Here is a 24,040-nt window from a genome sequence, read left to right as displayed (position 1 = left end):
CCCTAATTAGTCCTCTTAAAGCAGAAATAGCTGAGTGCACATGACCCCCGTCTTCCCACGCAGGAGTCATGGTCCTGATGATTCAGGGCAGGGCAAATTTCTCCGAGTGTGAGAGAAGAGGGTCCTTTGACAAAGAGCGTAGAAAGAATTCAACACATATGCCAAAGTTAAATTCAAAAGGAAAGTTTATTAGTAAAGGGTAATATTCTATAGACAGAGTGTGGTCTCCTCTCAGAGGCAGAGAGGAAGAGGGACAGTGAGAGGAAGAGAAAGAGAGAGAGAGAGAGAGAGTAAAGGCACTGAGAGGGACTCAGAGTGTTCAGGGAATTCAGTTTATAAATCATTCATTAGTTCCCATTTCCTTTGACATGGATATATAGCGAGGAAGAGACAGAGTACATAGTGTGAAAAGATAGAGTAAAAGGCCTGCTGACAGTTCCCGGCCTTTAACCTTTAGGTCCTCCATGGTTTTAGCCATAGGGAATGACTCTTGGGTCTTGTTTCCCCTTCGCAGGTGTGGGGAATGGGCTGTTAGACATCCCAGCAGAAATCTGAATAAAAGTGTCCTCCTGGCCTGGCTGCAGACTTGATCAATATATTACAGTCTCTGATTGTGGCTTTATTAACATTTTAATTCTCTTGCCTCCTCCCTTCATTACTGATACTACGGCTCATCCACCACCCACAGAATTGGCACTTGGGTGCTATTTGATGCCTGAGGCCAACCTGCTTCCTTTCCCTGTTTCTCATTTTTCTTACCTGTATAAAGGGGTCATTTAGACCTAAGTCCATGAAGTCGTTGGGCTGCTTTGAGATACCACAAGTTCACCCCTAGCAGGTGGGACTGGAGCCATGCTAGCTTCTGTCCCCCTTTCCTTTTCCTTCTGGAGGTGTCGGTTCAGTTAGTATGGGGCCGAGCTCCAAACGTGGCCAAGAACATCTCGTTTTGGCCTCCCACTCCCCTCTGAGTGCTCTCCACTTATTGTTGCAGCCATCAAATACACATGCAACAAGAGCCAGCTGTTGCTGCCACCACCACTCAGTTGAGGAGACAGGTGACGTGTATGAGACACGCTCCTTTTTGTAAAAGAAGTCAATGGTAGGAGGGGGTTGCTGTGCGGGCCCAGATGCAGAAGGAAGTCTACCTCCCTCCTCCCCATTCTACCTCCATTTTGGGTCTTGGAGAAGTCTAGAGACGTATAGAAATTAGGTCTGGGTGCAGTCTTGGATATTATTTATTCCTATGGCTTCTAAACATTTAAAATTAATTTTCAGTTATGTGGATAAAATTTTAACTGACCTCCCCCCCCAAAAAAAAAGTGGATGCCGATTTTTTTTTTTTTAAATAAAAGATGTAGGCAAACTTTCTTTTCTAGATGGAGAAACTGAGGCCCAGAGAGTGGTCATGCTTCCTGGAAGTAACTCAGAAACTGGTTGAGCTGGGCCTAGAACCCTAGTCTCCTAACACAAGGTGCTTTCCACAGCCTCCACAATAGGCAATGACTTTAGAATATGACACTCAGCTCTGCATTGCAGATGTAAGGAAGAAAAAAGCAGGGTGGAGTACGTGCAGTGTAAGCGGAAAAAACATCTTAGCCTGGTCCAGGAACTCTGTCAATTTATATCGTAATCCGATTTCCTCAGAATTATTTTTTGGAATAATGTTAGTAGCTATAAATTTAGACTTTTCGTAGGAAGAAATCAAAATATTATTCTTTCCCTTTGTTTTTAAGAAATACCAAGAACCATCAGGCTTTGGGAGTCCCAGAGGAAGGAAATATAAACTTTGTGAATGAAAAAAGGGCTTCTATGGAAAATAACCTCACAGAGTGATCTAATCATAAATTCCTAACTGGGCAAGTCAAGGTGGGTAGAAATGTCCCAGGCATATAACGTTTTAGTGAAAGGTTTATCTTTGCCTTAAGCAAGCCCTGTCTATTGTTTCTGTGCATCTAGATTAACACACCTTTGAAATAAATTGTAACCACCCTCGAGAAAGCACATGATCTCTTAACTATCCTGCAAACCAATCCTCCTTGCTTTCTCCCACTTACATGTACCCTTCCTTAGGTTCCCTCTTTAATTTCAAATGCATGAAAGAAGCTGCAAATTGTCATCCTCTGGAGCTTTTGAGATCTTGCTCCCTGGCATGTGTTGTCAGTTTGGCTCAAACTTTTTACAAAAATTCTCTACGTGTTTGGATGTTTCTTAGACCGACGGCCTCAAATGTTAGACTTTATAGCGAATGTCTGTCACTGTGAATCATGGCCTGAGATGTTCACCAAAGCAGAATTGCCTTCCCCTGCCTTTCTTTACCTTGCCTCGTCCACCTCCTCCCTCCCCCCCCCCCCACCGTTCCCTTTTCTTCCTGTAACTCTGTATAGTTTGTACCCACAGGAATCAGAGCATGATTCCTGTGGGCGGCGGCCTAACCTATTCCCGGATCACTGGTTCCATCAGAGAAGCAGTGAGACCTCTGGCAAGTCAGTGCATCCTGGCATTTTACAGGTTCCATCTTGACCAAACATGTCTTAGCCAACTGACAAGAGGCCTTTGCTTTTCTCTGACTTCACCTAAACCTGCTTCTTAAATCCTGGGGATGTAGAGGGGTTGGGCCACAGTATACTTTGAAAAATCTCCAGAGTCAGGCCATTGGTTTTCGTACCAAGCATATGCTAGCTCTCCTCATTTCTTCACCCAGGGAACTCCTATACAAGAGCCACTACAAATGTTCCCTTCCCTAGCCCACTCTTCTTCAAAAGACCTAATTGAGTTCTCTCCTCTAGTTCTCACTCTACTTTGTTTTTACTCTATTGGGACATACTTGAACTGAACAAATTTATTAAGAATTTAGTATACCACGATAATTTATTAAGAAATTAATTTTATGTCATTTATTGTTTTCATTGACTAACCTAGAAAGACCAAAAGCTTTTTGGAGCCCATCTCCTTGGGAAGTAACCTGATTTCCTTCTTATAGTCAATATGAGTTTTCTAGCCCCTTAAGGAGCAATAAACAATTCTTCATGTTTTCGGGTCTGAGAGAAGCTGAGTGAGCCAGGAGAGGGCCTGGTATGAGAATGGGCTGCCCAGAAGACAACCTCTGAACGGGACTTTATGTTTAGAAAGCAGTGGAAGCAGTTAAGCCAGATTACCCCAGAGGGGTGGAGAATGGACATTTGGTGCTCCAAGGCAGAGTATAAAGATGTTTTTAGGTAAAGAACACTTGTCTTTAGAGAATGTACTGCATGCAGCACAGAGCACTGAACACAATGTCTTCTTGAAATAACACTGCTGACTCATTCACACACTAGTGCTGTTAGAGACATCTTTTAAATATTCAGGACCCAGATTGGTGTAGGGATACTGGTGACTTGGGGGGAAGGGGAGGTATCCAAGCCTCCTGCACACAGGGCTTGGAAGGCCGGGCCTACATCTTATCATCAGGAGCAATGGCTGCCATGGCAACTAGAGACTGTGCAACCTTTTTCATACTGCTAAGTTCTGGGGTGGGACTGAGGGAGGACTTCTGCAAATGCAGGGGAGAGGAGAAAGCAAGAATATGAGGATACAGAATTACTGTTCAATCTTGCTTAAGGAAGACCAAACAGGATTTCATTTCATTGAAAAAAAGAAAAAAAAAAGTCAAGTACATAGTAAAAACTGAAACAGCTCTGGAGAGTAGAGAAAGAGAAGAGAGTGCCCCTCCCTGCTTGGTCCCTGCACCCGCTTTCCAGGGTGATATCATTGGTGGTGTTGGGTTTGTGTGGTCATGCATGACACAGGATTACAGAGCAGCCTAAACACACACACACACACACGCACACATGCACACACACACACGCATGCACACATGCTGGAGTATACTGTTCCGTCCTTTGCCTTTCGCCATCTGCTTTGAAGAGCATGCTGTGTCAGCTCACTCAGCACCACCTCATTCTTTTTAATGACTAGAAAGCATCCCATTTCTGGCCCCTTTTTGATAGATTTAATTCGACTTAGACACCCTCAGGAATGTTACGTTAACTGCTCCCAAGTGTTATGGTATAATTTTGTTTTTATATTTACATATATATTAACATATATTTACATATAACATTCCATGTATTACCAAGATTTATATCTGCATCTCCCTCTCTTCTAGGATGTGAGCCTCCCACAAGCAGGGTCCGAAATGGAAAGAGGTTTTGCAGTGGCCAATGGTTAAAAATGGGGGTTGGGAGACAACTCTAACAGGGACACGTAAGGAACTCCTTTGTAGTGTTGGAACAGCTATGTATCTTGACTGTGGTGATGGGCACACAAATCTATATGTGTGATAAGAGTCCATTGAACCACACACATACACACACGTACGCGCAGAAATGAGCAATACATGTACACACTGGCGAACTCCGAACAAGGTCTGTGGAGTTGTTGTAAAGATAATTTCTTGGTTTTAATTTTATGCTGTAGTTTTATTTACGATGTTACCATTGGGGGAAATTGGGTGAAGGGTACATAGGACTTTCCTATATCATATTGACAACTTCCTGTAAAACTGTAATTACTTCAAGATAAAAATTTAAAACAACAGCAAGTTTGGGGTCTCCCGCATCCTGGTATTTTATTACCAGCCTCTAGTACAAGCCTTGGCACAGAGAGGTGCTCAGTACATGTAAGCTAAAGAAGCAAAGAGTCTCCTCTTTCTGGGCCTCAGTTTCTCCATCTGCACAATGAGGCCGCACATCTCACACATGTCCAGTCCTCACATTCTGTCCTGTTTGGGCAGCACATACTCCTGCCCGTGAAGCCAGTCAGATGACTGTCCTTCTCAGCATAGAGGTCCCCACACATTCTTCCTTCTCTCTCTCTCACCCCACAGGCTCCATAGGCTGAAATCCCATAAGTTTCCAGCAAAATATAATGATAGTGTGACAAAATTGGTAGCCAAATTAAAATCTAGATCTTCAGAGTGCTAGCTCCTCTGGGACCAACCCTGGTGCTTCCTCCAGGCCCTGCATGGTTGCCTGGGCCTCCTGATCGAAGAGTCTGCTAGTGCAACAAACTTTTTTTTCATAAGTCATTTCTGTGTCTGCATGTCTAATCCTGTATTCTTGATTACCTTTATAATAATCAGCACAGAACTAAGCACTTATTCTCCATTGATCATTTCATTGAATCTTAGCACAATATAGCTCTTCTACCTGCAAGGTTTTTCTGGCTGGTTTAACAATCAAATAGACATGAGACAAGCAACCAAATTGAATACATACACTTGTATGGGAACCCCAAAGATAGGAGAAAGTCAGAGACCCCATATGCAGGAGAGGTTCAGAGATAGAAAGGGAACATGGGTGTACAAGACATCCTGAGCTAGGGGTGGGGTAATGCACCTTGCGGGCTTCAAAGGGTCATTGCAGGATGATAAAAAAGAATAGACTTGAGTAAATAGAAGTTTGTCCTGCCCTGTAGGTAAGTCGAAAGTAATTACCTCTGATAATGTCTTATTATGGTCAAGGCCCCTAATCAAGTTCTTCTAGGTAATCAGTGAAGAGGCAGAAGTTTCTCTTGAGCCTAAGGTTAAAGTTGCCTTTGGCTCAAAACAATCCACATACCACAGAGGCACATCTTGGGGTGACTCATTTTGAACCCCTTTAGGAGTTTATGGGAACCCCCATTTGCCCTCCTCCTGCCAGCTAATGTAATAATAATAATGAGGTAACTACTCAATGGTAACAGGCAGATCAGAGTGGAGGTTGGGAGTGTGATCTTTCAGATTGGCCTGTGTAAATTCTGAATCCTGGCCCTGTCATTTTTAACTACATATACTCAGGCTTTAGTGTCCTCACCTGCAAAATATAACAGCACCCACCTTGTTGCAGAATAATCAGACTGGCAAGATACCAAGCAGCACTTGGAGAGTTTGAGAACTCAGATTTATTATGCCAGCACTCCCAGAAGAGCTAGCACTCTGAAGATCTAGGCCCCAATCTCAAATGCAACCTTGCTTTTATAGGGCTTAATCAGCAGTTACAGCTTTACAGTTGGCATGGGCTGATTGGTTAATTTGTCCTCAGGCATTTACAGACTGTGGGAGTTGCTATGGGTTACAAGCAGTCACAGTGAAATTTTCAGACAGGGACTCAGACAATACATCTGTTATCTAGACAGAACAAGCAAACGGAGGGATGAGTGTTTAGTTAATTTCAAGGTCCCAATGCCCTTTGGCCCATGCAGCAAGCATATCTACAGAAGCAGAACAAAGAGCTGATTATAAGGTTAGCCACTTGAATGAAAACTTCCTCTTCAACCTCATATATTGTGCTGAGATTCAATGAAATGATCAATGGAGAATAAGTGCTTAGTTCTGTGCTGATTATTATAAAGGTACTCAAGATTACAGGATAAGACATGCAGACACAGAAATGACTCATGAAAAAAAGGTTTGTCGCACTAGCAGATCCTTCGATCAGGAGGCCCAGGCAACCATGCAGGGCCTGGAGGAAGCACCACGGTTGGTCACGAGGCAGAGGAACAGGGAAAATCAAGGGTAAGAGTCTTTATTTTCATTTCCGTGGACGAGATGAGTGAGGCAAAGTAAGCATATTTAGGATTGACTGGTTCGAATAATTTTGGCAGGTTCTGGAGAACAGTGGCTGTCCCTAGGTGTCTGGTACCTAGCCCTGGGGGTAATTGGGGATGGGGAATAGTATCCCACAGTGTAAGAGCAAAAAAATAAAATTTGGGTGGGCCTATGGGTTCTGGATTAGTTGGTTTGCATATGAAAAGTGCACTTACAGTTACTTGCATTCTTTAAGAACTAGCTAATCCTGGGAGGGTCAGCAAGGCCTCAGAGGTTAAGGCATAAAATACAGAGAATAAAAAAACTTGGTTAAAACACTGATACATGCCCAATACATTTTTATCACACTGGTCAGACCGTGTACCATATGCCATAGACATTATCTTATGCCTTCCTGTAGCAGTTCTGCAAAGTTATTTTGATCATCCCCTTTTCATGAGTGAAAAAGCTGAAGTTCAGAGAGTTCAAACAATTCACCCAGGGCCACAAATCAGTAAGGAGCAGAACCAGCATTGGACCAGGTCTGACCCTTGTGCTCTGTACTCTGTTTTATATAGGTCTTTGTATGAGCCCTCTGGCCAGGATGGGCACTCACAAGGCCTCCGTTTATCAATACAGAAGAGTGGCTTTGTCCTTGGAATTAGATAGTTGCAATGGTTGTAAAACTTTATGAATACGCTAAAACCATTGAATTATACACTTTAAAACAAGTAAACATTGAATAATAGTGATAACACCAAATACTGGTGAGGTTTCAGAGAAACTCACGTATTGCTAGCAGTGAATATGAAAGGATCTAGCCAGGAAAAAGTGGGCAGTTTCTCATAAAACTGAACGTGCAGCTAATGTAGGAAGGAGGCAAGAGAACTAAAATGTTAAATCAAGCTATATTCAGAGACTGCAATATGATGATCAGCCCTGCAGAACCTGCAGAACAAAGGAAGAGTTCTGCTGGGATTGCTAACAACCTATTTCCCCACAAGGTGAAGAGAAAACAGGAAAACCATCTGTAAGTGGCACCCTCCACAAAAATCATTCATTCCCTATAGCTAATACCATGGGGACCTACGTATGGATTGAAGGCTGGGAATTGCCAGCAGGCCTTCCATGCTACATGTTCTTACCTTTTCATGCTACCTACTCTTATGCTTCCTCACTGCATGTCTATATCAAAGGAAAATGGGTAAACAAAGTTTTTAAACTGTAACTCACAGGAACTAAAGAATGATATATAAACCACATTCCCCCTTTTCACCCTTGTCTTGGTTGTATGTCTTTGCTTTCTCTTGTCTTTGCTTTTTCTCCCTAATAAACATTTCTTTGGACTCTAACTTTGGCGTGTTTGAATTCTTTCTTGCACTCCACCGAGAACCTTCTTCTGTCTCAGTGCAGAGTGTGAGCCTTCCACCCCACTCCAACTCTGGAGAATTTTCCCTGTCCTGCATTCCAACTACCCTACGGTACAACAAAGCATTTTGACATCTGGTCATTTATTCCAGAGAAATAAAATCTCATGTTCACACAAAACCCTGTAAATGAATGTTTATAGAAGCTTTGTTTTTTAATAGCCCCAAACTGGAAACAGCCTAGAGGTTCTTAAACAGGTGAATGGTTAAACATACTACTCAGCAATAAAACTGAATGAATTGATTCATGCAACAACCTTGATAAATCTCCAGAGAATTGGGCTAAGTGAAAAATGCCATTCCCAAAAGATTATGTACTGTATGATTCTGTTTGTGTAACATTCTTGAAATGACAAAGTTATGAAAATGTAGAACAGAATAGTGGTTACCAGTGATTAGGGAGAGGTGAAGGCAAGAAGAAAGAGGTTGTGGCTGTAAAGGGCAACATGAGGCATCCCCCTGTGGTGATGGATATATTGTTTCTTGTATAAATATCTATATCTTGGTTGTAATATTGTTTTAAAGGATTTAAAGGATTTAAAGGTTTTAAAGGATTTACTGTTGTGAGAAATGGATGAAGAGTAGATTTCTTTGTATTATTTCTTACATTGTATGTGTATTTATAATTATCACAATATAAAAGTTTAATTAAAAACTAGTAGTTCATAGGGGTGGCTCCATAGTGTAGTGGTTAGCACATCTGCTTTACATGCAGAAGGTCCTGGGTTCGTGCCCCAGGTGCGCCAGGCCCTGGGTGTGCCAGGCCCCAGGTGCACTAGGCCCTCGGGTACACACCCCAAGTGTGTGGGAGGAGACACCCCACCTTCAGAGATCCAGTCCTCAAGAGGAAATGGCAACATCCATAGGTGAGGGGTGGAAGTGGTGGTGGGGGGGCAGGAATTAAAGAGGGGGAAAACAAAAAAAATGACTAGTAGGTCACAATAATGAGACCACTTACCGCTTAGAATACCTCTAAGAACAGTAAAAATGCAGATCATTGACAATACCAAATGCTGATGAGGATGTGGAAAGACAAGAACTATCTTCTCTGTTGCTTGTGGGAATGCAAAATGATACAGCTTCTTTGGAAGAGTTTGAGTTTCTATAAAACTAAACATACTCTTACTATATAATCGAATGATTGTGCTCCTTGGTATTTACCCCCCAAAATTGAAAACTTATGTCCACACAAACATCTGCATATGGATGTTTATAGAAGCTTTATTAATAATTGCCCACGCTTAGAAGCAATCAAAATGTACTTTAATAGGTAAATAGATAAATAAACTGTGGTACATTCAGGCAATGGAATCTTATTCCGAGCTAAAACTAAATGAGCTATCAAGTCATGAAAAGACATGTAGGAAACATAATGCATATTACTAAGTGGCAGAAGCCAATGCGAAAAGGCTACATATTATATGATTCCAACTACATGACATTCTGAAAAAGACAAAACTATGAAGACAGTAAAAAGATTAGTGGTTGTCAGAGGTTGAGGGAGACAAAGGGTTAAATAGAGCACAGAGAATTTTAGACCAGTGAAACTATTCTGTATGATGCTATAATTGTGGATACATGTCATTATACACTTGTCCAAACCCACAGAATGTACACCAAGAGCGAACCTTAATGTAAACTATGGAATTCAGATTATAATGTGTTCAAGTAGGTTCATTAATTATAACAAATGCACCACTCTGGTAGGGATGTTGATAATGGGGGAGGCTACGTATGTGTGGAAATAGGGAGTATATGGGAAATCTCTGTACCTTCTGCTTAATTTGCTCTGCTCTAAAAAATAAAGTCTATTTCTTTAAAAAAGTTAAAATCATTATAACACTAGAATAAAACAGAAGAGTGCTGTAAAAACTCACAGTAGGAAAAGCAAGATGCAATACCTAAAGCTTCCCAAAGGCAAAAATGTATACATTTGATTTATAAATGTTTTAAATTTCTACACGGAAAAATCAAAAGATGAATAATAAACTGAACCAAATATTTGTAAAAAAACAATACAAAATTCCTTATTATATAAAAAGATTGTATGTATCACTAAGAAAAAACAAACCAATAGAGAAATAAACACAAACAGATCATTTCCAGAAACAAATAAAAACATAAACTTGAAAAAAAGTCCAATTTCACTCATAATTAAAGAAATATATATTAAAACTAGATAACATTTTCATCTATCAAATGAGCCGAAACGTAAAAGTTCGCTAAAATAGTGTATGTTCAAAGGTGTGAAAAAACTATCAAAATTGAAACAAGTCTACACGAAAACCTGCTCACAGATGTTTATAGCAGATTTATTCATAATTACCAAATCTTGGAAGCGATTAAGATGTCCTTCAATGGGTGAATGGATAAACGGTAGTATATCCATACAGTGTAATACTATTTAGCACCCAAAAAATGAGCTGTCAAGTCACAGAAAGACATGGAGGGATCTTAAATGTGTATTGCTAAGTGAAAGAAGCCAATCTGAAAAGTCTATACTCTACGCTTCCAACTATACTGTATGACATTCTGGAAAAGGCAAAAATATAGTGACAGTAAAAATATCAGTATTACCAGGGGTAAAAGGGGTGTGAAAAGAAGAGAAAGGGATGAATAGATGAAGCACAGAAGATTTTTAGGATAGTGAAACTATTGTGTATATTGCTGCAATGGTGGCTACATGTCATTATACATTTGTCAAAACCCGTAGAATGTAAAACATTGTGAAACTTAATGTAGACCAGAGACTTCAGTTAATAATAATGTATCGACACTGGTTCATCAGTTGTAACAAATGTACCACACTAATATGTAAATGTAAATAATAGGGGAAACTACGGGGGAGAAGAGGGAAGTATGTTGGAGCTCTGTACTTTCTGATAAATTTTTCTGTATGCCTACAACTGCTCTAAAAGAATAAAGATCAATTTTAAAAAAGGTCACTATTGAAGGATTCTATAAACTAATTATTTTGAAATTATTATATTTATATTTTAAATATATAAAACACATAATATATATTAAATAAATAAAATATATTTTATGCTATATTATTATATAAACTAATTATTTCCAATACACACTGGACCACTGGGAAACCAAATAATAGTGAGAAAGTTTCTCTTTATAGACATTCCAACTAATAAAGGAAGGAATGATATCTCCATTTTGCAATACCTGATGAATTAATCTATCTAGGTATTGATCATCAAAGCCTGCTGAAGGTACAAAAGGAGATACAACCAAATGGTAAAATAGGACATCATCTTGACAAAAAAGAAGAAAGAAAGAAAGAAAGAAAGAAAGAAAGAAAGAAAGAAAGAAAGAAAGAAAGAAAGAAAGAAAGAAAGAAAGAAAGAAAAAGAAAGGTAAAAGAGAAAAACCTGAGTCTGATAAAGATCCTAGATCCAACTACTAATTTACAGAAAATACAAAGGACAAGAAAACATGCTAAATGGCATCATGGGGATGCAATCAGCAAAATCTATGTTGTGTAAAACCATACATAGGTCAAATGACAAAATTCTCTGATGAATTTCAAGAGGTGGAAGAAAATCTTTATATTAAAAGAGACTTACAAGTCAAATCAACCAACCTCAATTATGAACTTTACCTGGATCTTGATTCATACAAATTCTAAATTAAAAACTTATTAGACAATTGGAAATTTGACTAGATATTTGATGATATGAAAGAATTAAGTGTTTATGTGTGATATTGTAATAGTCTCTTTTTTAAACTTATTGAGCTTCACACTGTTCAATTTACATATGAAATGAAAAAGTATCTAGGATTTATTTTAACATAAAATAGGAGAAAAGGAAAGGGGATAGGAGTTTAGGTGAAGTAAGACCGGTTATTAGTAGAAAATTAGTGGATGATGCGTGTGTAAGTTTATTATATTAGTCTGTTTATTTTTGAAAGTTTGAAATTTTCCATAGTAAAATTATTTTTAAAAAATAAGCAACAACAGTAAACATTAGAGTGTTATAAAATCTATGTAGTCCTTTTTATAATACAGCTAATTGTGTGGGAATTACTTTTAATCCCTGTGATTCTCGGTCTCTATATTCGTTCAGTGACCAAATCCTGCCAATTTTACCTCTTAACTGCCACTTCTTTGTATCTGGTCCAAGCTGAGTTTGGCCTATGTATAGTACACGTCTACTTTTACCTATCTCCCAAAGTGTAGCCAGGGTGGTATTTTTTTAAAAACAAATTTGATCATACCCATCCTTTGTTTAAAATCCACTAATGTCTTCTCATAGATCGTAGGATAAAGGCTAAACTCTTCAATATACAATTTAAGGCCTTGCAGACCTATTCCAACTGACCGTGCATACCTCACCAACTCTATCTTGAGATACACTCCCTTGACTGTCTACGCTCCAGGTACTTCTTAAACTTACCATACTCAGTGCATTTGCACATGCTGTTCCCTCTACACAGAATCCCTCCCTCCCCCTTACACACACTCTCAGGGTAGCTTTCCCATTATTTTGGTCTAGGTGAGGTCAAATTTCTCACACCTTCATAACAACTTGTCAGAACTGAAATTTAAAATTTGTCGAAAGTATTTGTTTAATGTCTGTCTTTCCTGCTATAATATAATCTCAAAGAGAGAAGGAACTAGGTCTTATTATTGTATCCCGAAAGCCTAGCATTTTGTCCTGCATATAGTAAAAGGTCAATAAATCTTTATTATACTATAAATGACTGGCTTGGTGAATAAACAAACAACAAATAAATAAATTTAAATGTAATACTGTTAAAGTCATGAAACAGAATTACCTGCACCATAATTACAATATTACACAGTTAACCTTAATGTTAGTCATACTCCCAAATAAAATATTTGCAAAACTTCAATGCATATATATAAGCAAACAAAAAGAGGAAATAAATGAAAATGACTTCACTACAAATCCAGGTTACAGTCCCTCACTGATATTTCAAAAGTGCTTAACAACAAAGGAAAAGAGGTGTATGTTAATACATTATCCACCTTTCAAAGGCGGCACACATATAGCCAAATAAAAGTAGTTCTGATACAAGGTCCTCCTATGCTATTCAGATGGAAAACTTGGCTTCTCTGAAAGGGTAATAAAAACCATATACACTATAATTTTACATTTATATGCAATTATTTTAAAAAGCTACATATATAGGATGCACACTGTCTCTTAACTCACAAAATGGGTGAATTTAGCTAATCTATTCAAGTAAAACCAAAGCTTAGACATTTTCAAGATTAGATCTTGATAACTTTTTAAATTAATGAGAAAAAAGTACAAACTCCTGAACCAAAATTTTATTTTAAATTATTAGGCTTTTTAGGGCATACGAAAAATTTTCATAACACGACATGTAAAGATGTTAGCACATTAAACTACAATAGAACATATTTTTATACAACTTTTGAATCATTAATATGCTCATTTCTCCTGTGAATGAATGCCCAGTTTGCTTAAATCGCCTTCGTCAAGGAACATCAAGTAGGTTTAAAATTTTTATATTGTTGTTTAATAACTTCCTAATAAGGTTTAGAGTTTCTGCTTGACTTATACATATGTCTCTTTTCAATGTATTTAATACTATAGTAGCTTTTTCTCTCATCTCTGGTGGAACATATTTAATATCTAAATATTCAGATAACTTAGATCTAGAATTGTACAGCATGGTAATAACAGTACCAATGTCATCAATTTTACCACTTCGTTCTGATGGTAAAAACTGGGATTCGTACATTTTTTCTAACTTATGTTCTGCCGCTGCCGCTAGAGCAAGGCTTCGCTTCAGGTGCTCTCTAGAGGCTAGAATGTCCTCTCTATACTCTGGCTTGAGACTCTCAGCATGAGGTACATGGTGTACCTCTGAATTAATATCTGAAATTTTTTTCAAAATGTCTTCATTACTCAAAATCAGTGTGTATCTTTCAAATGGTAGTGTTTGATATTCTCCTGAGAGCTGAGGAACATCTTCTTCTGTGGAGGTGTCGAAGTCAGTCCTCAAGGTACCTGGGGATAATTCAGTGACATTTGGCTCTGGCTTTGGTGCCTCAGTTGGTTTTACATCTGGCTCTGGCTCTGGCTCTGGCTCTGGCTCTTCTTTTTCAATATAAGGTTCTTTTGAATGTAAAACAATAGAAATATTGTTTGGTTTAATAGACCAGAACGCTGTACTTTTAGTCCGTTTTCCCCTCCTTGCTTCCAGTGTGAAGTCTCTAGTAGGGAAAGTTGTAGCTCCGTCAGTGGCGGGGTTGATTAGAACATCATTCGCAGTTGAAGTGTCATCGTGAGTAATTATCTCCTTAAATTTTGATATCTTCGATCTCATAGGATAAACATTATTTGAAGACTCTGATTTTTTCTCATGGCCTGGCTCCCTAGTGGGAACACTTAGTAGTACGTTCTGTAAAACTTGTACATAATGATTCAAGTTTTGTTCTTCGTCAGGTGTCACAGTTATGCCTTAAGGGAAAAAAAATCAAACGATAAGTCACATCTATTATCATATATGACATACTGACAAAATCTACTGGCCCAAACCTACTTCACATGCCATCACTTAAAAGTTGAGACAACAAACCAAGAAATAAAGCACCTCTGACACAGCCGACTCTCAAAAAGAGCAAAATTATCTTTTCAGATTCTTATTGAAACAGATGAGCAAGATTAATGCGAAAGGCGCATATTAACACAATTCTCTGCATCTTTTTGCTTTTATTCTCCCATTTAACTTATGATTCAGTAGGCAACTTATTAAAACAAAATTCTTGATTATGTCTTCCAACACAGCAGTGTGCTGGAGTATGTTCACACTGGCTCACCAGAGCTGTTTATTAAAGTTTTAGGGATTTTATGGGACAGATCTTAAACATAGACATCATTTAAAAATTAAATTATCTAAATTTGCAATTAAATAAATTATATTAAAAACAAAGGTAATAAATATTCAAAACTCATCACTTTCTTATTATTTCATAATACTATTTTCTATGCTCTTGAGGTTACTTACATCTAGGATATCTGTATGATAGAAATACTATATAATGGCATACTACTGTATATCTTTTTCTACCTCCTTGTTCAGTGATGTCAAATAGGTAGCTTGAAATCAACCATGATGGGGCAAATACTATAAATCAGGGCTTACCCATCTCTCCAAAAAGTCAGTTGTTAAACATTTATCAGTATACCACTGCCTTCAAGCTAGCAAATATCTAACTACAACCTGTGGATCATATCTACCCTCAGTTTTTGTAAATAAAGTTTTATTAGAACCCAGACAGTCTTGCCCATTCATTTCTATATTGTTTATTGCTGCTTTTGGCTGCAACAGTAGAGTTGAGTAGTTCAACAGAGACCACAGAGCTAAAAATGGTGTCTGGCCCTTTCCAGAAAAAGTTTGCAAGTTCCAGTGTAAACCATCAACTTTTCACTCTTACAACAAAAATGACCCTTGTATTTATGTTAGTATTTTGCAGCATCTGAGTGGTGAAGCCTCTCATTTCCAATGTGGAAAACAGAAAAGATTGTTGAATAAGATATTCCTAAATTCTGCTCAACTCCCCTACTCCTGAGACAGGAATTTTTAATGTTAAGAGCTGAAATTTTGTATTGCCTGTAATTTTGAATTGATTTTACCACTATTGTGGATAAAAATTGATTTAATTCAAGGAAGTAAATCACTTTTTACCAAACTCTAATGTATAGCTCCTACCTGAACCTTTTCTCTGCAGGCAAAATGAAATATAGTAACAAACTTTCTGTTCAGGAGGCACTTTTATTCAGCTGTTTGACAAGCATGAAATAGTCTAAAAATGCTTTATATTTACATTCCTCTTTCTTCCTTAACTCTTCTGTTACAACTTAGACCGGATGAAGTTTAATCAATATGGAAAGCATATTTTTAAATTAAAAAAAATTTTTAATGGGAACAGTTTACACTTTGATTTTGGCTCAGTGAAACTGATTTTAGACTCTGGCCTCTAGGGAGAAAATAAATTTCTGGTATGTTGAGACACCATAAATTTATGGTAATTTGTTATAGCAGCCACAGAAAACTGACACAGGAATATAATAAAATCTTCTGAAAAACATAATGCAAACTTCTACACATGGAAAGATACACCATGTTCTCAGACAAAATTCAACAACGATGTGATAGTAAAAAGATACTACACTTGTCTAGAGATCTAGATTTTAAAAGTAGATTCTCAATTTTATGTCATGCTTAGAAACGCCTTGCATGCTTCAAATCCATATGATAATGACTGGGCAAAAAAGGAAGCTATATAACATAAGTTAGATTTTTATATTAACCTTATACTCATATTTTTAAATCATGGACATAGTATCATACTTTGTGGATTTAAAAAAAAAGACAGAAGAGTAACAACAAACTCATATGGATAGTTGCCTCTAAGGAGAGGAAATGGGACTGAAGTTGGTCATTAAAAGGGACTTTAGACTTATCTATAAAAAACACACAAGCACACACACCCAATTACTTAATATAGTAAACCATTAAAAGTTACATTTTAAAAAGTTAAATATCTTATGTAAAAATTGCATTGTCTTGAAGGAAAATATTAAGTAAAATGAATATGAAGCCTAGTGCAGAGAAAAAAAAATCTTTGATTCTGGTCCTGGCTCTATCATTTTCTATCATCATGACCTTAGGTAATTACTTAATTTCTCTGAACATTTACTTAACCAGAAAATTAAGATACTTTATCTGCCCTTTTATCTCATAAAACCAAATAAATTAGACGTTTGAAAACACTTTAAAAGCTACAGAGCACTATATAAGATAATAATATACTCTATAAAGGTAATTGCTTAGATTTCTTACTTTGAAATATAAACTTAAGTCCCTAAAAAAGAACATCAAAAATGTGATTTGGATACTAAATGGTAAAAACTCTAGAAGTTTTCCCGCTAAAGACAGAAACGTCAGGTGCTAATATCACCATTACTGTTTAGCATGGTATTGGAGCTATTAGTCAAAATAATTAGATAAGAGGGCATAATTGGAAGCATGAGAATTCAGAAGAAAAAGGTTAAATTATCTTTATATGCAGATGATTTAATTCTATATCTAGACAACACACAGGAATCCATTGAAAAGCTACCACAAAAGTAGCGAGTTAGAAAATCAACATACAAAAATCAATATATAAATATAAACCAATTATGAGATAAAATGAGAAAGAAGATGCTATTTTAATAATTAAAAAAATGAAATAAAATATCGAATAATAAATTTTAAAAGACATCCTTAAATCTACATGAGGAACTATGCTTTGCTAAATATAGATGTTCAGAGATCATATCCTAATCCATGGAACCTATAAATATTACTTTACATGAAAAACAAATCCTTGCAAATGTAATTAAGTTAAGGATCTCGACAAAGGGGATTATCCCAAATTATCTGGGTGGGTTCTAAATCCAATTACAAATGTTTTTATAAGAAAGAGACAGAGATTTGATACAAACATAGACAAGGAGGTGATAACATGGAAGAGGTAGGTGGCAAGGATTAGAGTGAAGTAGCCACAAGCCAAGGAATGTCAACAGCCACCAGAAAAGTGGAAGAGGCGATGAAAACATTGTCTCCTAGAGCTTCCAGTGGGAGCACAGCACTGCCGTACACCTTGATTTTGGTTCAGTGAAACTGATTTTAGACTCTGGCATCTAGGGAGAGAATAAAGTTCTGGTAGGTTGAGACACCATAAATTTATGGTAATTTGTGATAATAGCAGGCACAGAAAACTGACACAGGAATATAACATAACTTTCTGAAAGAAATAATGCAAACCCTTCAAAGAAAAAAAGATGCATCACATTCTCAGACAAGAAGATTCAACCTCATAAAGATGGTTAGATGTCATATTCTTTCTGTTAATGTATACATTTAAAATGGTCTTAATAAAATATCATTAATTGTTCTTTGGAGATAGGAGAATGGATTATGAAGTTCATTTCAAGAACAAATGAGTAAGAATAGCCAGAAAAACAGGTGTTAGTTCTACTAGATATTAAAATATAAAGCCTCTATTATATAGGACTGTCTATGAATAGAGAATGGAAAGAACAGAAAATACAGAAATAGACCCAACTGCATATTGAAATATAGCTCAAGATGAGGAAAAGTTTTAATTTATAAAGTATTCCAGCTAATAAATGAAGAAGCCATTTGTAATTAGAATATGATCATTTTGCAATGATTATCAACAATGATCATTTATATCACACACAAAAAAAATACAAAATCAGACATTATATGCTTCCTGATGAAAGAACACAATACCATCTATAAAGTTGTATTGCAAAAGAGGTCAAACTTGAATTTAACAAGGTCTCTCTAGGTCTAACTAATAATATACATTGAACAACAAAAATATATATATAAACTACACCATAGGGATGTAACCAGCAAAATCTAGACTGCAGGAAACTACAGGACATTTAGATCCAATTTCTTCAATATTTACATTGCAAGGGGGAAAATAGAGGTGAAGGAAGAAATATAGGTTAAAAGAGAACTAACAAATGTATCAACAAATTACATGTACAAATCTAATTTGAATTTCAATTCAATCAAATGAATTAGAAGAGAAAATCAGGAAAGTTTGAACACTGACCAGATTTTTTTTTTAATGTTAAGGAATGGTTATCTTTTTAGGTGTGAAATTCAAATTGTTGTGTGTTTTTAAGTACTTATATTTTAGTGCTACATGTTGAACTATTTACTGATAAAATCATATGATGTCAGAATTTACTTCTAAATAATCCAAGTCTGAGAAGTTGGGGAGAGGGAACAAGGAGGTTAAAGGGAAAGGAATGTGGGTAGAGATAGCAGTGAAACAAAATCAGTTCGGGTTAATAATAGTTGAAGTTGATTATAGATATAGGAAGATTTATTATTTCATTCTTTCTACTTGTATGTATATTGAAATTTTTCCATAATAAAATGGTTTTTCAAATCTGTTCTGAAAGAATTTTGATTGTGAGTGTCTATTCATTACCCAAACTGAAATCTGCTACCAACAAAGGCTTAAATGTTTTTAAGAAGACATTTCCATTAGTCTGGTAACCATTCAATTTTTAATCATTTAACTTGTCTCTTATCTTATTTAACTTAAATAGGATACCAGGTTACTAAGAGATGAATTAGATTATCAAAGGACAGGAAAAGGAGATATTTACTGCTAGCTGATTCCTAAAAAAACCTGAACTACTCATTATCCCTTTATACTGTTACTCAGGCAACACTTTAAAAAGCCTGTTCATGGCTGCCTAACAGAGCACTCTACCTTTAACTTCACTTTTCCTCCCTTCTTCATGTACCCTTTGTCTCCACATAGTTCTGTTATTAAATCCATCATTTTCTCCTCCACACACTTCCCACCTCCTTGCTTTTGTCCCTCTAAAACATCTACATATTTTATATTGAGTTTCTCAGTTCTACTAATCAGAACTGCTCCTGAAAATCAACTTGACCTTTATAAAAATATTTGGAGACAACATAGTAAAAGATAGTCAAGCTTCAAATATCCCTACGATTGGCTCTGGCCACTGTGAAAACCTGCTTTTCCCCATTTTTCAGGAGGTACTAGAAGGATGAACAAAATTTAAATTCTTATGAAGACCAGAGTAGTCAGCTAGAAGCTGTATTATTATACATTGAATATTGGTAGTCCACACTGGTGTACTTTATAATATACCGTCTATTTTTACCAGGTAGTGATCCAACCAAGCATAGTAAAGTCTCAGGACATAGCCAACCAAGCTCTTCCACCTTGAGAAACCACAGCGCTGCTCTCTAGGCCTCTAGCAGAATGGCTACCTGCTAAGCAGGCTTGAGATTAGCAGGAATCACAGATATGAAAGTTAAAGCTCAGCATGAGGCTGTCTGCACTTCTCTTCTTGAAATAGAACAGAAAGAAGTAATACAAGAGAATAACACATGACAGATATAACAGGAAAGTAAACAACATGGTAAAACAACTGTAGGAACAACTGTAGGAACAAAAGTGGTATGAAATCTGAAGAGGAAATTGGAAAATAGTAATCAAAAAGACCATAATAGCTCTGACTGACTGAGCAATTACTATATGTTAGGCACGATATTAAGGGCTTTGAATGTGAGGAGTGCTTTTATAAAGAGGAAAAGGAGGGCACTTAGAAAGGATAAGTAATCTGCCTAAGATTATATTCAACTTTAAGTGGTAAGAATGGGATTCGAACACAAGCTGCCTTATTTCAAAGCAGGTACACATAACAACTACACAATGCTGTCAGAGAAACATAATACAAGGATGCTGGCAAAAAGCAGGAACATAATGATAAAATTGTCTGGAAATAATCAACTCTTTTAAAATACATGTGAATATTAATATATAATCAATTAATGAAGTAAGTGAATAAAATACACAAAATTTTGCTCTGCTGACAACTGGACCAAAATATACCCTTTTCATATATTTGGATGTATTTGGAAGTATTTAAAACAACTGATCCAAATTTACTATGTTTTCCTACTATAAAGCATGGGTAGAAACTGACAGTCAATGACTTACAAAAGAATAAATTCACTCACATAAGGTAAAAGACAAATTAATTAGTTTTGAGTTTATCCTAAGGAAAATAATAAAATCATGATTTAAAATGAGCAATGAAATATAAAATTTCAATTAACAATCAATACATTCAAAATATGTATTTCCTTCTCATAGAATGGCCCATTAAAAGAGGAAGAAGAAGGGATAAGGGATAACATAAAAGCCAACTGACATGAAAACTTGCTAAAATTCACTGTTCGTAAAAGAAATGCAAGTTAAAAACAATTTTTATTCTGCCAGTCATGGAGGCAATTTTTTTTTTAAACAACAAAACCTAGGATTGTCCTGTGTATGTTACTTTCTTAGTAACAGAACTTTCTCACTTCCTTACTTCCAGATCTTTCATTAATCTCTCTCTAGCACACTGATTTTTTATTTACAGAACTTACGGTAATTTTAACTATATGTTTGTTTAATATTTGTTAACTGCTACATAGTTAAACTCTTTGAGAGCTGTGACATCTGCTTTGTTCTCTATATCCCCAGTCTAACCAGTGCCTAGAACCAAAGTAGACAGTCAAAAAGCACTTGTTAAATGAATGATTGAATGAATGAACCAAATGCTGGCAAATATAAAATTAATTGTGCCTCCAGTAATTATCTTAAGGAAATAATCACAAGTAAAAATTTGTATAGAAGAATGCTGTAGAGGAAAGACTGATTTTTTTTTTTCTAACTGTCCAATAATTATTAGGGAGAAAATTCGGGCAATTAAAAAAAAGGTTCTCTTATTTTAGGCAAAGTAGGCAGTTTTGTTAAAATAATAAAAGATACAGCTTTAACCTTATTTTTCTAAATTTCTAGGTCTAAAGTTTATCTAAAACAAAATAAACATTGTAGTTAAACTGTTCAAATTTACAGAAACTCCTGCACATCTTCTAACTGGCCCTTACTAAATGGCCTAGTATAAATTTAGATCACATTAACTAAATTTGTATAAGTTCTATTCATTTTATTTTATTGGATTTTATCAATATCTAAAGTAACAAAGCATTAACATAATTTTAACTAAATTATAATTTTAAGCAATGTTATAATACTTCCATAGTTTTAAAGCATACAATTTAATTCTTTTTAGTTTAGTCACGGTTGTGCAACTATTACCACAATCTAAGTTTAAAACAGTTCCATCACCCCTAAAATCAATCCATTCCCAATTTCCCTACCTCTCTTATTCCTAGGCAAACACTAACCCACTTTCTGTCTCTGTAGGTTTGCCTATTCTAGACATTTCATACAAATGACCATATGTGTTCTTGTGTGACTGGATTCTTTCACTTGGCATAATGTTTTTAAGGCTATCTATATTGTAGCATGTATCAGTATTTCATTCCCTTTTATGGCCAAATAATATTCCATTATATGAATATTCCACATTTTGTTTATGCTCTCATCAGTTGATGGGTTGTTTCCACTTTTTAATGATTATGAGTAATGTTGCTATGAGCACATTTGTGTACAAATGTTTGTGTGGAAGTATGTTTTCATTTCTCTTGAGCATATGCCGAGGAGTAGAATTCTAGGTCATATGGTAATACTGTGTTTAATGCATTGAAGAACTGCCAAAGCAGCTGCATTCCCACCAGCAGTAGATGAGGGTTCCAATTTCTCCATATCACTCCAATACTTGTTATTCTCAGTCCTTTAGATTACAATACCTTTGTGGGTATGAAGTCATATCTCATTGTGATTTTGATTTGTATCTCTCTAATGGCTGTTGATATTGAACATCTTTTCATATATTTGTTGGCCATTTGTACATCTTTGGAAAAATATCTATTCTGTTTCCCCGTGTTTGAATTTTTTTTTTTTAATTATTGAGTTGTAAGAATTCTGTATATATTGTGGAGACCAGTTCCTTATCAATATATATGATTTGAAAATATTTTCTCCTACTCCATGAGTTGTCTTTTCACTTTCATAAGGTTATTGTTTGCAGCATGAAATTTTAAAATTTTGATGTACTTAAATTTATCTATTTCTTTCCTTTGTTGCTTGTGCTTTTGGAGTCATATCTAAGAAATTACTACCAGATCCAGGGACACAAAGATTTAGACTTATATTTTCAACTAAGAGCTTCATGGTTTTAGCTCTTACATTTAGATATATAATCCAGTTTGAGTTAATTTTTATATGTGGTTTGAGGTAAGGGTCCAACTTCATTCCTTTGTCTGGTGTCCATATGCTGCAAAGACTTTTTTTTCCCCCACTGAATTCTCAGCATCCTCATCGCAAATCAATTGATCATAAATGTAAGAGTTTCTTTCTGGACTCTCAATTCAATTGGATTAATCTATATATCTATTATCATGCCAGTACTGCTTTTGTACTGCAATTGTAATTTTGAAATCAGAAAATATGAATCTTTGACCTTTCTTCCTTGTTTTCAGGATTAAGGGCTGTTCTGGATTCCTTGCAATTCCATGTAAATTTTAGTATCATCTTGTTAATTTCTGCAAAAAAAAGCAAGCTGGGATTTTTTTTTTCTGACAAAGGTAAGATTAATTTTTTCCCGCCAATGCATATTCCAGCACCTAGATCAGTGGATGCCTAGAATGTTGTAAATGTGTGAAACATTTTTATAGGAAAAAATTAAGAAAAAATAATTGAGTTAATATTATTTTCAAGGAGTACTTAAGAATGGATCAGTACCAGTTACTTGGTATGTCCCATGTGATGAAATTCTATAAAAGTACTTTTGGACAATTAACTGATAACATCACATTTCAAGCACACCTTACTTTCCCTGTTATCTTTCATACAGAGGGTGGCTACAACTTTCTCTGATGACCACAGGGTGACAGCACTTTTGCATACTATATTAAGAGCATTCTAGTATGTGTTTTGTGTTTTATAGTTTGTCTTTAAAGTCAAACTGAAAAATTTACACACACAAAAAAAAACATGTAACATGCTGAGCTTTTGCTAGGGATTGTAATGAATCCATAGATCAATGTGGGTTGTATTGCCTTCTTATATACTTATTAACAGTCTTCAAGATTATAAATAATATATTTGTACAACTAGAATCATTTTATATGTACTATTTTATTTAATCAGCTTTTGTCAGTGTTTAAACATTTTTTGAGATATGCCTCTTACATATTTTTAAGTCATTAAATTTTCTTGGCCTTGAAGCCACAAATTCAGGAATCTAGAATATTAGATATCTTTCACCTGAGGAGTAAGCAACACAAATATATTATTTCTCATTTCATCTTCTAGGACTAAATAGTACAAATTTGATTTACAGAGCAAGATTATTTTGGACCAGGAAAACAGAAGACCCGATGTGTAAATCTTTGGCTTCTAACATCTTTGGGATGTTTTATCCACTCTATTTCTTTCAAGAACCACATAGGGAAGAAGAGAAGGTAAGGTAGCAACCAGCAACAACTGGTGAACCCATTATCAAATTCACTTGGCTTTGGAGCA

The 24,040-nt window shown here is 36.0% G+C and overlaps 1 protein-coding gene across 1 annotated transcript in view; it reads right to left on the bottom strand.

The window, feature by feature from the left end:
* Window positions 1-13,353: 13,353 nt before the first annotated feature.
* SPESP1 (sperm equatorial segment protein 1) overlaps window positions 13,354-24,040 on the bottom strand; it is a 28,007-nt gene continuing 17,320 nt past the window's right edge. Inside the window, exon 2 of the mRNA XM_016145744.2 lies at window positions 13,354-14,444. Coding sequence (XP_016001230.2) covers window positions 13,456-14,444 — 989 coding nt within the window. The 3' untranslated portion in view covers window positions 13,354-13,455. The remainder of the gene's footprint in view (window positions 14,445-24,040) is intronic.

This window comes from Rousettus aegyptiacus, unplaced genomic scaffold (assembly GCF_014176215.1).
Source record: "Rousettus aegyptiacus isolate mRouAeg1 unplaced genomic scaffold, mRouAeg1.p scaffold_m13_p_3, whole genome shotgun sequence".
Taxonomy (NCBI): domain Eukaryota; kingdom Metazoa; phylum Chordata; class Mammalia; order Chiroptera; family Pteropodidae; genus Rousettus; species Rousettus aegyptiacus.
The sequence above is the reverse complement of the archived record's forward strand: the minus strand, read 5'-3'. Positions and strand labels throughout refer to the sequence as shown.